General features: G+C 40.8%; 1 protein-coding gene across 5 annotated transcripts in view; it reads right to left on the bottom strand.

Moving 5' to 3' along the window:
- Positions 1-17388, bottom strand: part of LOC121293600 (zinc transporter ZIP11-like) — a 647737-nt gene that overhangs the window by 472773 nt on the left and 157576 nt on the right. For 3 of the 5 annotated variants that reach the window (XM_041216688.1, XM_041216686.1, XM_041216689.1), the window contains one exon: positions 6021-6165. In XM_041216688.1, coding sequence (XP_041072622.1) covers positions 6021-6165 — 145 coding nt within the window. The remainder of the gene's footprint in view (positions 1-6020; positions 6166-17388) is intronic. The other 2 variants (XM_041216687.1, XM_041216690.1) reach the window with 1 other exon arrangement.

Here is a 17388-nt window from a genome sequence, read left to right as displayed (position 1 = left end):
CAACAGAAGTAGAACATTTCATATATGACAACAAAAAAAAAACAGGTGTAAAGTAAATATCCAGGCAAAAAAATGCAGATGCTGGAAATCTGAAGTATGGACAGAAAATTCTGGAAATACTCAGCAAGCGAGGCAGTATCTGTAGAGTGAAGCAGAGATAATGGCCGGGATTTTCCACTCCCTTCCGCTGCAGGAATTATCGCAGGCGGGATGGAGAATATGACGGACCAGCGATAGGTCCGTTGACTTCCGGTGGGAATTTCTGGTCCTGCGATGGACAAGAACTGAAAATTCCAGCCAATGTTTCCAGTCTGATCCATTGGCTCTGTTTCTCTCTCCTCAGATGCTGCCTGGCCTGCTGAGTATTTCCAGCATTTTCACTATATATTCAACTAAGTATCCCTCTACTCTACTTAACCACATATCGCAGAAGATCTGCCCCTACTACACCAGCAGTAGGCCTTTAATTTCTATTTCCCTCATCAGTCACCCTGTGTCCTTTATGAATGAGATCGGTGCTAAATTACTTTGAGCTGTAGGCCCATGCTCACTACAATTAGGATTCAGGCTAAATTCATTCCACATCGGACCTGTCGAGAAAGTCACACATGGCAGAGATTTTCATTCCATCAGTTATTTATACCCAAGTACGAGAGGTGCAAGGCTGGTATCCACCCTCCCAGTTTGGACTTAAAATCCAAGAGGTGCGGCATAAATCTTTTCTCAAACCAAAGAGTGAACTCTGCTTCAGTGGACGGTTAGTAAGTTGGGGTGGCTGAAGTTTTCCATAAAAGTTCCATTCACGCGTGAACTGCACATCAAAGACGCTGGTCCAAACTGAAAGTGCAATGCTACAGAGGATGGCCATAACTTCAAGGCATTTTGTTATTTTAAAACAGTGTCCTGTGTGTTAAGTAAAAATTTGTAATCTCAAGAAGTCCACTGCATCTGTGAATTTTAATTTTACTTCAGAATAAATCTGAGCTAGCACTCTTGAGATACTGAAATATACTCTGACATAGAGTCTATCAGTTGGCAAGGTCAGTGAGAGTCTGTGCTATTTCCAATGCATGTCTCGTGGGCAATAAAGGCTCCATTGTTGGGCCTGCAGCTCATCGCCAAATACACGACACAGAAGGTTACGCTGCAGTTGTAAAGAGCATGAGCTCGGCTGAGGAAACACTTTTGCACAGGACACAGAAAAAAGTGGCTGAAGTGAGGGTTACACTGAACATAACCAGAAAAGGCATTTTTGTCTTGCTGCAGAGGATGAAAAGAAATAGGGCTTAGTTACTTAGCTTGACAATTTTAGTATGGTCAGCTCTGAAATATAAAAAGTACAAGTTAATTAAAAAAGTAGGGGGAAAAATTGACGTATAATTTTTTTAATTCTTGCAAGGAGGCAGAATCATTTTCATTTTTATTGTTTTGGTTGGCAGAAGCATAAGGCATTCTTCCGCCTTTTTTTTAAAAAAACAGCTGGTTCACAATGAAGGCCTTGGCGAGCCAGATCGCCCCACCTGTCAACCCAGGTAAAACTGTTTGATGAGCTTTGAAAACAGGAATGAGCACAGAGGGATTTTTTTTTTTAAATCGACATCATAATGAAGCCCGGTCCGGTCCTCACCTGACTTTTACACAAGTGTCTCAAGTAGGGTTCACTGGATCAGAAGCAAGGGCCTTGGCTGATCTTCCCTTCTTCAAAATGCTTTTATTTAGTGTTGGTCTCCACAGAAACTATTTATAATAATTGCTAAAATTCACTTCTTTAAATAATTCCTCAATACATCTTTCTGGAGCACACCCAGCTGCTGCCAAAAATGAAGGTTTATTCTCTTACAACTGCTTTTTGTTTAAAGTTAACTACTTGCTCTGTTGAATGAATGTGCTGTCTTTATTTTAAGAATTCCAATCATTGCACTAATGAAATTGGCAGTGTTTGAAAATAAAATAGGAAGTGGTACTGGGGTGTTTACACTTAATTACAGTAAGCTGCAAAATGCCAATAAATGAACCAAATGAGATTTCAAAAACAAAATCTGAGGGGAGAGCAAAAATTGTGAATACAGAAGCCAGAATTAAAAACAGAAATAAACAGTAAATCCATCAGAATCTGACAGAAAGAATATACTTCTGCATTTCAGCATGGGGTATCTTTGTATGGAGAATTAGCAACCTGTAAAAAAGGAACTTAACAGAACAGGGAGAACAATTGGGATAAAAGTGAGACATGTATTCTGCGGACTCCTGCCAATGGCAAGCAGATAATGGGTTTAATAGGCAGGAAACAGGCTGATACATAATGTTGTAACATTATTCTGTGATGGGAAAATGTGAAGGACCAAATAATGGAAAATTGCTGAACCTCCGGGTAAGAATACTTAGAAAAGTCCGCCAGGAAAGTTCCCACCAGAAATTCTGGACTTTACTATTAATGTTTCTGACTTAAAACATCACTAAGACTACCTCCATATTCCCAGTAAAATGCTTCTACTCATAAATATTCCCTTGTAGCTAGCATCTGAAAGAAAGGGGTCCACATGGCCCCACATAATATCTCCCAGTATGAAATGATAGCTGATTATGACTTGAAAAGAACTCAGCCATTATGTTGAGTATTTTCCACAGAATGGTGCAAAGGACATTCCGCTTCTAAAGAGAAAATTATGTATTTAATTTGATTTATGCCCAACGAATTGGCTTTGGCACACAAGTACATTTTTGTGATGTTGGTCCTGATGCTCCCACCTCTCTGTGTACATCCAGTATTCTGTCTCTCCCTGCCCACCTGTGTGTGCAGGAACTAGCTAGCGGGTGTTAAAGTTAACATTCACGCAATTTCCAGCCGCCACTTTAAAACATCTTCATTTTCTAAATTTAAACAGCAAATTTGTTTGTGAACTCTGAACTGTGTGACATCAGCTAGTTGCTTTAGCCTGGGAACTTCCTGTACAATCAAACAGTTGGCAAAAGAGAGGGGGGAGGGAACCAGTAAATCTTGCAGGGTTATGACAATTCACAAATGGAGCCAAAAAAATTATTTTAAGTGAAAATAAACTAGTTTTATCATCTTTTGTTATTTCACACTCCTGAAAATCCCACTTTGCTTTCCAAACTCGATTAATGCCAAGCATTAATAATTAGGAAACATCAGGCAGGGATGGATGTCCGTCACTCTCTTTTCCTTTGTGAAAGAGCAGAAGGGAAACGCCAGTTTTTGAACACTATGATGGGGAATAATTTATGAAACAAAAACAGAATTACCTGGAAAAACTCAGCAGGTCTGGCAGCATCGGCGGAGAAGAAAAGAGTTGACGTTTCGAGTCCTCATGACCCTTCGACAGAACTAAGTAGAATAATTTATGAGGTCTCCTGTAATGAGTTCCTACCCAATACCACCTCCATTCAAATTTACCTGATGGTAACATGAAGTATTTAGCTAGAGGATGAAGGGATATGATGAAAATGGCAGGGCAGCACGGCACAAGTTAACCTGCTCAAAAGATAAAGTAAGGGAAAAAATTCCTTGTTTGTGGGCACAACAAATAAATGACCAGATTGCTTGCTGGAGTCAATGTCCAGTGTGTAGTCAAACATGAAGATGTGAAAAAGATAGTCTTTTGATTCACAGTATGATGGGGAGATAAGTTGGGCCCAGCATTAAAGCCAGGTTCAACTTAAGTGCCCAGTCAGGTGGAATCAAAGGGTTTCTTTCGAAACCTGTCCATTCCTCAATTGCCCACTTTTATTCATGACTCTTACTGTTTAGTGTCATGTCTCCCTATCTTTCTTCCATTTGGTCCACAACAGATGGCGATGCAAGGCACAAACAAAAATTTAAGCCTTGATTGACCAGGAGCTGAATTTTCCCTGTCACAGGGGTGTAATTTAGGAGTGAGACCAGCAGCAAAGTGAGAGAATCTCACGTCGGGGGGGCCTCCTGATGTGATCCCAGCTCCAAGCACTCTTACAGGAGGTGGGGTCTGACTGGCACTGGCGGTGTAGTTAATGAGGCACAACTGAGTCACTACTTGGGGTCAAATTAGTTACACCACCGAGATGTAGCCGATGGCAGACAGGCACTCCCTTGCTGAGGCCAAAACCCAGCCTTTGTCTGGAGACAGTCTCCCTGAGGCAGACTGGGGGCTCAGCGAGTCCTTCTTTAAATCCACCCCCTGCCTCCCCTGGGGCAGAAGTGCCGGAGGACACAGCTGAAGCCACAGGACATCATGTGAAGGAGTACCCATGCACACTGATGACCTGGCAACTGCCCCACTTATTTATCTTTGACACATCATTTAGCCTATTCCCAGTTCCTTACAATTACCTGCCGTTGAACACTGATGAATGCAGTTACTGGTCTATTTTATTAATAGAAAGAGATAATCTGGAGTCGCAATGATTTTTTAATTTAGCGGTATAGTTGGAAACCCGGAAGTGGCTGTAGCAGGATGTTGGGATGATGTGATCTTCCTGGAGGCAGCCAATTAAAATGCGCCACCGGGAGCCCCGTCCAATTAAGGACAGTGGGTGCACCAGGGAACCAGGAGGCCTGATCAAAGTGCCTGCAATGATGTCCGGCCAGCAGCCCCACAGGGAGAGGGGGGCTCTGCTGATGTAGGCGGGAGATCACAAGGATACCTCAAGATGGAGATTCCCTCTGAAGAGCTATAAAAATGTAAATAAATAATTGTTGCCACAGTTCTTTTTATTCATTCACAGGATGTGGGCCAGCATTTAGTGCCCATCCCTATTTGCCCTTGAGAGGTTGGTGGTGAGCTTCCTTCTTGAACCACATGAACTGCAGCGGTTCAGAAAGAGCCATGCATGAACTGAACAGGGTGACATACCATCACATTACATTGCATTTTAGTCAAAGGACACATTGCAAACTGGTTCTTTCCTAATGGTCGTAAAATCCAAAGCTGGGAGACCTTAGGAGTCAAATCAAACACAAAAGATGGAAACAAGGAAGCTTGTTCTGTGTCCCATAAGGGGCATATGCTTCCACACATGAGAGATGCACCTTGACTGTAAAATGTCTTTAAAGCTGTCAATGATAAACTGATGTCACTGTAACACTGTGGAAACCACTACTCATTTTTTTTTTATATACAATATTTGAATTTTTGTACAAAAAAAATAATTGCAGGAAATAAAGTCCCTTTAACCTGCAACTTAGGATCTAAGAAACGTCAGAACCCTTCCAACCCACTTACAGGAGTGTATACACCTATAGGTTACCAAGCCTGAGCCCTACGTTATCCTATCTCTTGAGTTTTCTTCTTAAATTGTAATCTATTGAGAAACTTATAAAATTGATTATAGATCCAAGCTATTTGCCAGCTTCCTGCTCGGACCCACTATTTTTCAGCTCCCATTCTATCCATGGGGCAACCATCAGCACCGAGGGGACTCCAAACCTTACAAAAAAACTTAAAGCTAACAAAAAAACCCAATAATTTTCAGGAATTTAAGATGGCAACACTTCCCAAAATCAGCAATTTTGCAATTATTACAAATGAATTTTCTGCCTCAGCATGTATTTGTAAGAAAATCCATCTGTGGAATCAATATTAAAAGTTTTTCTTTAATTTTGAAGATTTATAACTTTGGGAGAGTATCAATAATAAGCACTAGCCTGATGATGTCTTTAATGCCTTCTGATCATTTCTGACCTTCACTCTGGAAAAAGTCTGTATGATGTGAAGAAAGCCACACTCCATTCAGAAGTGGGAGCAGATAGAATAAAGGCTTGACAGTGCACCCAGGTCCAGAGCAGATAACATACCACATTAGTTATAAAGATTAGAACATAGTAGAAAACAGTCTGCAGCCAAAGAAAAGAATAATTTTCATTACTTGTGAAGCTTCAGCAGCTGAACCACCAGAAACTACAACTAAACTCTTGGACTGCCATTTAATCTAACTTCTTTTTTAAATAAATGCAGTACCCCTGCCCCCTTTAAAACTTGTTTAAATCAATGTTTGTGTTTGTCGGCATATGACACAATGCTTGCCTGCTGATAATCCACCTCTACCTATCCGGATGGCAAATTCTTCATCTTGCGTCTGGGCAACTCCCCCTTCATCTTCCTTCTTTTCCTTCACTGGTTTCAGCTCCTGATTGAGTGCAAACGCCATTTGTGGAGAATCATCAAGACCCTGGAATAGAATAGGATAGGTGTAATCAGGTACTGTAATAGAATTTGTATTTGCTTTCCCAAGATGTTTCCTTCTTATATGCCTTTTCCCGTTCTGCGGTTACCCCAGCCCCACGTATCATCTCTCTCTCTCTCTCAGAGAATGCACAGGTAACCAGGCTTCTCCAATATCAACTCTTGAATGTGAGCAGTTTAGCAGGAAATGCAGCTTGGCAAGGTGGGGCAGAGAACTTGTCCTTCTTAGAGAAGGGCAGGTCGTGAGGAGATTTGACAGAGGTGTTCAAATCATGAGGGAGAAACGGTTTCCATCAGCGGGATGGTCAGGAGCCAAAGGGCACCAATTTAAGGTGGATGGCAAAAGAGCCAAAGGCAACATGAGTAAAAACACTTTTATGCAGTAAGTGGCTGGGATCTGGAATGCATTGCCTGATTGTGTGGTGGAGGCAGCTTCAATCGTGGTGTTCAAAAAAAAGAATTACATAATTATCTTCAGAACTACAGGGTAAGGGTGAGGAATATGAATTGCTGAGTTGTTCCTATAGAGGGCTGACACAGCCACAGTGGGCTGAATGGCCTTCTTCTGTGCTGTAACCATTCTATGATTCTATGATACTTTATGTTTCCCCTTGATTTAACTTCTTCGCTGCATTGCCCTACAAGAGCACAACTAAAAATCTATAATGTTGTTTGAGGAAACTCAACACCCAGGTGTTCTATCATGCCATGGAAGAAAACAGAGAGGCAGTCCAATGTGTAGCAACACTGCAACATCATATCAGTGCATACCACTTGTTTTCTTGTGTAAATGTATTTTTATTTCTGTTGGACTGTGGATTAAAATTACAATGGCTACAGTCTGAAGGACAGTGTGAGGATATATACAATGTTGCTGTCCTGGAACAGGGTGTGCCATGAAAGACAGGATGGTGTCGAGGAGGAGTCTGGTCTAATGGGGGACTGCCTGGCAACAACGTTTTAATTGGCTCCTGACCAGGTGACCAGGGTTTGTGTGAGAGCTGTGCAGCAGAATAGCTCTTAGCCTGAAAGAAGAAAGAGCTAGAACCTCTTTCTCCTGTGTGTAAGATTCCAGTAATTCTACAATAATACCTAGCTGGATTTTTCTCCTCATATCTCATATCTCTGTAACCTGCTCTCTCTCTGAAAACCCCTGTCAAGAGGCAAAGGGGAAAATCACAATTGGAAAATTCACAGACATTGAAAGGCAAGGGGCTGGAGAATGGGAAACACTGCATTCAGAAAACTTGGTTCAAATTCAGTTCAGAAGGATGCTGCCTCCTTTCCACAGCTACCATTAACAAGAGAACATCACCATTGATAATCCTTTTGAAAAACAGTTGCAATCAGACACAATCACTTGAACAATAATTTCTTCCCACCATAGTTTTGTTCATTTTGCAAGCAGATATACTTTTAAAAAGTCACATTGTCACTTGTCACACAGTATTATGAATATCACATTGGGGTAGTCAGTAAGTGTTATTAACCTATCTGATACAAGTCCTTTCAGCAAACACTCAACTAAAACACACAAAATAGGTCTTCCCTGTTTGAATTATTGAGTGCAAGTTTATTTTTAATATTGCCATTTTGTTCACTGAATGGGTAACACGGGCCTATTTTGTGGACAGAGAGCAAATACAGGTATACCAAACACACTGGTAGTGATTCACAATTGTCATTTCGAACTTTCATTCTTTTCACTCTTACCCATTTCTTCAAACATTTGTTTTAAGAGAATCTGCGAATAGCATCAGAGAAAGTGATCTGGGGAGCCTGTGAATTTGATTGTGCGAGGGGTAAAACAGATGCAGCATTTGCTATTCCTGGATGGCATGGGTACAGTTAATGAGTTCAAAGATGCAACAGTCAATTACACGTGCTGCTTTTCAGAGCCCAGTTTAGTTCTCTTGTATTGGGTGCGCTCAAGTGACTCAATAAACCCGAGCACAGGAAAGGAAAACTTGCCACTGTCAAAATATAATTTGTACTAAGTGTCCCCATTGTCACTGGTTGAGCTCAGATGATGGACACCCCTTCTGGGGAAGGGATGAGCAGTAAGCATTCCCACGTCAAGTATAGCATAAGCCAAGTCCAGAATGTGACTTTCTCCATGCTTCCCCTACAACATGACTTAATCACAGGCTCATTAAAACAGCACCAATGTGAACACTTTCACTTTCTCACTAAACATATCCTTGGACCCTGAATTTACAAATTTGTGTCCAACTAGCGATAGTTTTGTGGTCTAAATCTTGTTAAGAGCCAGGATTAAAAACAGTTCATGCTTATTTGCTGTGGGGCAATTATGGGTCAGAGGGGTCTCCTTCCCCACCCCACAATTAGACTGGACTAGATCCAGACCAAGGTTAAAGAGCTGTTATTAATAAGTCATTAAGATATATCATAAATAGTTAAGGCCTCAGCATTGATCCTTATGGCACTCCACAAGCTATATTTTGCCAACCTGAAAATCACCCATTTACTGTAACACTCCAGTTAGATAGACAATCCTTGGTGCATACTAATACATGACCCCCAACATCATGGGCTCTTATTTTGTGCAGTAACCTTTTATGTGGCACCTAATTCAATGCCTTTTGGAAATCCAAATACACTACATCTATTAGCGCCCCTTTATCCACCCTGCCTGTTATATCATCAAAGAGCTTTAATAAGTATATCAAACACAATTTTCCTTTCATAAAACCATGTTGACTCTGTTTGATAGTAATATGATTTTCTAAATATCCTGCTACTACCTCCTTAATAACGGATTCTAGTATTTTCCCAGTGACAGATGTTAGACTAATTGGCCTATAGTTTCCTGCATTTGGAGGGTGGGGCCTGGGACTCAACAGAGGCATTGGTCTTCAGAACTGCTATCATGCAGGATCGAATACTCCTGCTCCTTCATAATCCCTAAGGCTCCTAAGACAGCATCTTCCAAATCCATGACCACCACCATCTAGAAAGCCAAGTGCAGCAGACACATGGGAGCACCACAATCTGGGAGTTTTCCTCCAAGCCACTCACCAACCTTACTTGGAAAGATATCACCGTTCCTTCACTGTTGCTGGGTCAAAGTCCTGGAACTCCTTCCCTAACAGCACTGTGGGTGTGCCTGCACCACAAGGACTGCAGTGGTTCAAGAAGGCAGCATGCCGCTACCTTCTCAAGGGCAATTAGGGATGGGCAAAATATGCTGGCCTAGCTACTGATGCCCACATCCCTAAATGAATAATAAAAAAAAAATCCACTTTCAGATAGGTATTTTCTTTAAACAAAAATTTGATAGGTTCAGGACAACCCAATTCTAGGATGGAGTGGTAAAAGAGACTCTTGGCCTTCTACTTATATGTGTAAACAACTAAATGCTTATTTCAGGCTCAGGTCTTTATCAATACAGCAGGCAGCACACCTCACTTACCATGTTGGATGCTTAAGCGCTCATTTAATACCTGAAAAAACTGAGCACAGTCCCAACAACTTTCCAGGTCAATGTGTCTTTCCTCTTTCTGATTTGATTTCTGTTTAAAAACTTGAATTTTGAATCCAAACAATGCATTTTGAAGGAAGCAATTAAGATGAGAGGGTAGGAAGCGAAGCGGTTCTCACTGCCAGCCCTTGTGCAAGTGGAGGGAGGTGAGAAGCGGAGAGTTAAAGGTGAGGTGAGTGATGAATGTAGCAAAAGTGAAGGGAGGATACAGAAGTTGGCTGTAGATCAAAGCAGAAAAGGTAAAAAAAAAAGGAAGAAACAAAGGATTGGGGGAGTATAGCAGAAAGGAAAGAGAAAGAATGAAGCATAACAAGAGGCAAAGAAAGAAACAACATCACAAAGACAGGAGAGGCAAGCAAGGGAAAGAAAATGTTCCCCAACTTATTGTGTGTCATACCACAAGAGATTGATTAGGATGGTCTAAATTCTGTCTGGATTCATTACGATATCAAGTGATTTTAAATGCAGGCTCTAGTCCATGGAGATTTGGCCAGAGTGCTAGGCAAGACTTTGATAGACAGGAGTTAAGAAATGCACTCAAATGCATTAATTAGCTGTGTTAGGCCACCGGACCAGTTTCTGTACCCGTAACAAAATTATTTACTATCCCATTTTTCAATCCATTCAATAAAGCCACAACATCAACCACAAATCTCCACAAAAACATCCATCTTCTCAAAGTAATTCCACCCTCGAATAAGAGAATGCATAAAACCACAACAAATTACATAATCTTCATCATGGATGCACCACACGACACAACACAACAAGCATCTTTCAAATTGAAAGGTTAAACATAAATCAGCAGCAGAACCTCCTTCTTAATTAAAATATGGTTGCTTGGTTCTATTTCTAACATATAATGAGAGGTCTACTCTTCAGTAACATTCAGACCATTATTCAACTTCACTCATGACTTCATTCGTCTCTAATACATAGTAATGAGGTAGCCTGTCCTCTTGTAAGAATTGAGCCATCACTCTGCTTCAATAAGGGTTTCATTTATTCTGTTTTCATAACCCAGTTCTGGAAGGCAAAACAAATTCAATAGTCCACTATCATTAATTATTCAAGCAATCAACCACAATATTAGCAGTCAACTCACGTTATCTCAAATCAAGTATTCTCCTGCAGGTCATGTTGAGACTGGAGTTACATGACAGAACAAAATAGAGATAAAGAACATAAGGGGGTGGCAGCTTGACAGAGTCTATCATTAAATTCTATAGAGAATTAGGAGAAGGTGGAAGTGAGTGAAATGCAAAGGGAAGTGAGTGAAATGCAAAGCTGATTGATTAAAGGGAAGAACTGTGGGAAAGACTAATCCTTATCTTCAAAGCAAATGACTACATCAATGACAGCTGAAATAACAACAACTTGCATTTATAGATCACCTTTAGCCTAATAAAATGTCCCAGAGTGCTTCACAAAACTGTTATTAAGCAAAATGTGACACTGCGCCACATAAGGAGATATTCGGACAAATGCCCAAAAGCTTTATCAAAGAGGTAGGCTTTAAGGAGCATCTTAATGAAGGAGAGGTGGAGAGGCAGAAAGGTTTAGGGAGGAGGTTTCAGTACTTGAGTATTGCCTTCAGCTGTGCAGGCCCTGTCAATGGTGGGGTGAAGGAAGTCAGCGGCACGCAAGGCCAGACTTGGAGGGACAGAGTTCTCAGAGGATGACAAGGATCAAGTTGGAAGGATTTGAATACAAGGGTAATCATTTTAAATTTGAGAGATTGATGCCAACCTAGGTAAGCAAGCACAGGGGAGTTGGGCGAATGAATTAGGATAAGGACAGCAGAGCTTTGGATGAGCTAAGGATTATGCAGGGTGGAAGATGGGAGACAGGCCAGCAGAGCGTTGGAACAGTCAAGCCAGGAAGTAACAAAAGCATGGATGAGGTGCAATTGTTATCACTGAACAAAAGTTGACAGCTGAGGCAATAATTGCTGGGGCATTTGGGTTCATTATGGATAACCCTCCAATATCTGACTAAATTACAGAGTCACTGCCAGTTAGGGATTGAATATTTGCCATGAAGCAACCCAAGTTCTGACTATGATTCGTGGGATTCTGCGTCAGGCTCCTGAAATATATTCTTTTTTCGTTCCTTTCCATTGGTAAGGGTGTATTCCCTGAAGGAGTTTTACATAATTTATTGAACCAAATGTTAGTTACATTGAGACTAAAAAAATACAGTTTTAACATTTAATTTATAAATAGTTGATAATTATTAAAGGAGTAATTTAAAGCTGAATATCTTGTCCCAGGGAAGGCATACGCAGTCACTTTTATTGCAATAATATTTAATAGTTGTACTATATCATGGGAAAAAAGTCTGGAACCAAACGACAAGACTAGCGTTACGTGTTGTGCAATGCTTATGTCTTCCCGTGATGGAATATTGACCTGTTTGGTAGGTTACAGAGAAAATCCATCCTTCAGATGTATAATAAGACCCACCTTCAGTCTCAAAATATTCACCATCATTTATCATGTTTTTATTGACCGTGCAACGGAACAATTTCATAAGCGCTATAGACTCAGACAGTCAGCAATGAATATGCAGAAGCAACTATGAGACTTGGATTTGAATACCTTGCTGAAAATTAAACAGACACTTGAGACCTGCTACCCCTTGCTACCCTGCTATCTTGGAGAATTGTGTGTGTTGCAAGGGAGCCTACAAACATACAAATTAGGAGCAAGAATAGGCCATTTGGCCCCTCGAGCCTGTTCTGTCATTCAAATAGATCATGGCTGATCTGATTGTGGCCTCAACTCCACTTTCCCTAGCCCAAGTAACCTTTGACTCCCTAGTTAGTCAAGAGTCTACCTACCTCTGCCTTAAAACCTAAACAAGGCAATGGAGAAAAGCAACTTAAAAGAGACTTTTTTGCCATGATATAATACAACTATTAAATATTATTGCAATAAAAGTGACTGCGTATGCCTTCCCTGGGACAAGATATTCAGCTTTAAATTATTCCTTTAATAATTATCAACTATTTATAAATTAAAATGTTAAAACTGTAATTTTTTAGTCTCAATGTAACTAACATTTGGTTCAATGAATTACGTATACCTCTTTCAGGGAATACACCCTTACCAGTGGAAAGGAACGAAAAAAGAATATATTTCAGGAGCCTGACGCAGAATCCCACGAATCATAGTCAGAACTTGGGTTGCTTCATGGCAAATATTCAATCCCTAACTGGCAATGACTCTGTAATTTAGTCAGATATTGGAGGGTTATCCATAATTAACCCAACATTGCAGAGGTAACTTCTCTACCCATTAGCACAGGGTTGGAGAGACCCAACTGTTTGCAGGAAAAGAATGAGGCAATGACTTAACAAAATAAAGAGCTATCCTTTAGATGATTGGCTGGTCAATCATAGTGGCACCATGCAGTGTTGAGGCTGCTCAATTAGCATTGACATGCTAAATGCTAACTTTCAATGTGATAGTTATTTGAACATGCACATTTATATAGTTTTAGTGGAAACTCAAAATCTGGGGAGGAGTAAGTGACAGGGCAAAGCGGCTAAAGATATGACACATCAAAGTAATTTGATGCAGGGCAGTATTATAACACGCAAGAAGTCAGGTCGGAACTGGAGACAACCTGTTGAACATCACCCCAGAGGCCAGAAGCAAACCACTCTTTTAAGGTATTAGTTAAACTGCTAGTTGATTTAAACTTCTTGTTTTATGTTATTCTGCAGAACATTAACATGAAGATTGAGAGCGCTACTTGCTGCTTTGCCAAGTAAACTGAAAAGGGCCAAATCTGCCAAGTCCATATTCCTGACCTCAAAACTGAACAAAGTACCGTTATGGTGTTCCAGTGTAACACTTCCTATATCCAATCAGAAACTCCCAACTGTACTTAGGCGTCAGCCTTGACTCAGCGGTAGCACTTCCTTCTTGGTGTCAAGAGGTCATGGATTTAAGCCCCACCCCAGAGATTTAAGCACATAATCCGGACGGATACTTCAGTGCGCTGTCGAGAGAGACTTTCAGCTGAGACATTAAACCAAGGTCTTCCCTCTCAGCTGAATGTAAAAGACACCACAGCACTCTGGTTCGAAGAAGAGCAAAAGAGTTCCATGTGCTCCCTGGCCAAAATTGGTCCTTCAGCCAACCTAACTAAAATAGATTTGTGACCTCATTGCTGCCTTTGGGACCTTATGGTGTGTAAATAATTGACCGTCAGCTTCCCTGCAACAATGGCTATATTTCAAAAGTAATTAATTAAGTGTAAAGCATTTTGGGACTCCCGAGGACATGAAAGTTGCAATATAAAAGCAACCAGCTAAGGCTCCGTTATTTTAATTCAGAAGCCGATGTTCATAATGATTACACTGACAATCAAGTTACTATAGCCAACAAAAATTGGTGAAATAAAGTAATTATTGGTAATAAATTTCAACCGTGACCCCTTTGTGGAGCATTGTGAGCTACATGCTTTTTGATCCATACTCTGCTCAGCTCCTGTTAATGATTGAAATTTCGTTGGATCATTTTAAATTGAGTTGGTTTGTGTAAGATGATTAAAGAATGAAAACAGGCATTACAGATAAAACTGAGAAGGAAACCTCAATCTATTATCCTTAAATACAGTTGTCTAATTCCCTCTATAATAATTGTTCATATTAGTGCAATCAAGGGACATAAACATGCCAGTGAAAGTAATTCAGCAGGACAATCATGTCCAAATATCTTCCAGACAACTGTAATTAATCCTTACAGCTGAATGAATGTATGACAGGGGTTAATACTTCATTAGGCTGTGGCAGGACCAAAACTTTGTTCTATTCATACATCAACATAAAAGAAATAACTTATCTAATTCACTAAAAAGAGGGATCGATTCCTAAGTAATTCCAAGAACTGAATCTGAATAATCCATAAACTGCTTTAATTATTTACAGTTTAACAATCAAATGTTTTGTTACTTCATTACAAATAGGAGCTTTAAACTTTATCCACTGACTCTACCCAGAGACCTAACCAGCATATTATCCTTTCATGGCATGTGGGTGTCAGTGGAAAGGCCAGCATTTGCTGCCCATCCCTAACTGCCCTTGAACTGAGTGACTTACCAGGCCATTTCCAAAGTTAGTTAAGAGTCAACCACATTGCTATAGATTCGGAGTCACATGTGGACCAGACCCAGGTGAGGATGGCAGATTTCCTTCCCTAAAGGACATTAGCAAACCAGGTGGTTTCTTACAATCGATGAGAGTTTCTGTGGTAAAGTGCTGTACCATGTACCTTTAAAAGAATGCAAGTGGACTAACCATGTGTCGGTACTGACCTTTCAAAGTACAGCGCGGGCTAGCTGGAGGTAGTTGCGGGAGCACGCAAGGATTTAGTGCTCTGCCTTCTGTTGCAGTAAACAATCACAGTTTGTTCTTATGTCGGTCTCTCTCCATTATTGTTAGCAAGCATCAACTAACAAGTGCTTAAAGCGGCGTGCAATTCGGGTTTACTCGACTAGTGAACTCAGACTTAAGACATAAAAGTTTCATGGTCACCATTATTGAGACTAGTTTTCAATTCAGATTAATTAATTGAATTTAAATTCTACCAGTTGCTGTGGTGGGATTTGAACCCATGTAGTGGGATTTGAACCCATGTACCCTAGCCTCTGGGTTGCTTGTCCAGTGACATTACCAATATGCCACCGTCTCCCCCAATTATGGAGGATGATGTCTCACTGTCAAACAAAACCAACTGCTATTCTTATTTACTCTCTAATAACACACCCTCCCTGCCTCTCTTATTTTCGAGCTGCTCATTAAGTGTTCAAAAGAGCAGATGACTATGTGCACATTGCCACATTGAGCCATCCATCAGCGGGTACAAGATTCAGAGACTCTTCCTTTAGCAGTGGCTATAGGAGAATGACCAACACATCCAACAGCAAGCATGGTCCCAGCAGAATCTCTCTCTGGGAGTAAGTGTATTAGTGTGGCCCTGGAACCACTCTCCATTCACCATCAAGTGTGGCCCATGGAGAATCTTCTTCCAATTCTACTTCCTGCTGCAGAGACAACTGCTCATGTTGACAGAAATCAGGTCCTAAGGAATACTGGAATGTAATCTGGCCCCCATCACCTCTCTGGCACTGCATGATGGTACTGCAGTGACCGGCACCACACCATTAACAAGCTCCTGTTCTTTCCTGGAATAGAAGATTTTTGTTAGCCAAAGCCTATAAAGGGATGTGGAACAAAGATAGGAAAATGGATTTCAAGAGTAGATCAGCCATGATCTAACGGAATGGCAAAACAGGCACAAGGGGCTGAATGACCCACTCTTGTCCCTAATGTTCCTGTACAAGAAATGATGATAAGAGTAGTTTAATATTTCTGTTAATTGACCATGTAACATAATGAACCACTCGGCAATTTGCTTCAGTTAGAATCTCTCCAGCTGTTGCTAACTGAAAGCCAGCCTGTGACTCATACAACATCTGTCTAGTTGTCAGGAACAAGTAAATGTGATTTATTTATGATTAAGAAAATAAATTAGAATGAATGTTAAAGAATCATTCTCACTGGGGTCTGGTCAATTCATCAAGTTTCACTGTGTCACTTTACATCTTCCTCAATACAATTTGCTTTTGAGTTTTTCATACATTGTGAATATTTGCATGGAGCAAATATAGCTACATTGTCAATTAAGGCTACAGAGTCACTTGAGGACAAGATCAACAGCTCAAGAGCTGATTTGGTGTTCTACAATCAAGTTACTTTGTGCGAAACCTGTGGAAGCTCAACGCAGGAAGAGAGAGAGGTGGGAGATAAAGAGAGAGGGATAGGGGAAAAGAGAGAGGGGGAGAAATAGAGGAATGGAGAGAGAGAAGGATATAGGGAAAGAGATAGAGAGAGATAGAGAGCGAGAGAGAGAAAAATAGAGAGAGAGATAGAGAGAGAGATTCCCTCGTTTTCTGGGGAAGAGGGTTCCATAGGCTCACGACTCTCAGAGAAAAAAATTCTCTTCATCTCCATCTCAAATGGGAGACCCTTTATTTTTACACTATTACCCCTAGTTCTCGTCTCCCCCACAAGGGGAAACATCCTTCCAGCATCCACCCTGTCATAAGATCCTGAGGGGACTTATGTTCCAATCAGATCATCTCTCATTCTTCTCAACTCCAATGGATACAGGCCCAGCCTGTCCAACCTTTCCTCATAAGATAACCCCTTCATCCCCGGAATCAGTCAGATGAACCTTCTCTGAACTGCTTCTAATGCAATTATGTCCTTCCTTAAATAAGAAGACCAAAGCTGTACATAGTAGTCTAGGTATGATCTCGCCAATACCCAAGACAATATAGCAAAACATCCCTACTTTTATATCCCATTTCCCTTGCAATAAATGACAACATTCCATTTACCTTGTTAATCACTTGCTGTACATGGAAACTAACTTTTTGTGATTCATGTACCAGGAAACCCAGATCCCTCTGCACCTCAAACAGCCTATTCATAAGTTGGACATACCTGGTCTAAAAAGGTGTTGAAAATGGTTGAGAGGGACATAAGCACTTGACACAAAAGATAAAATGAGACTTCTTCAGTTTAGTTTCAACAGTGGAGGAATATTGGCATTTAGTTTGGTTTGTAATGCCTTCTTCCTGTGGCCAACTCTGCAGCTATGTTGACAAAAGGCAAAGAGAAATGCACAGTCC

The sequence above is a fragment of the Carcharodon carcharias genome, chromosome 22 (genome assembly GCF_017639515.1).
Source record: "Carcharodon carcharias isolate sCarCar2 chromosome 22, sCarCar2.pri, whole genome shotgun sequence".
Classification (NCBI taxonomy): Eukaryota; Metazoa; Chordata; class Chondrichthyes; order Lamniformes; family Lamnidae; genus Carcharodon; species Carcharodon carcharias.
Note: the sequence above shows the minus strand (reverse complement) of the source record. Positions and strands in the feature narration are given on the sequence as shown.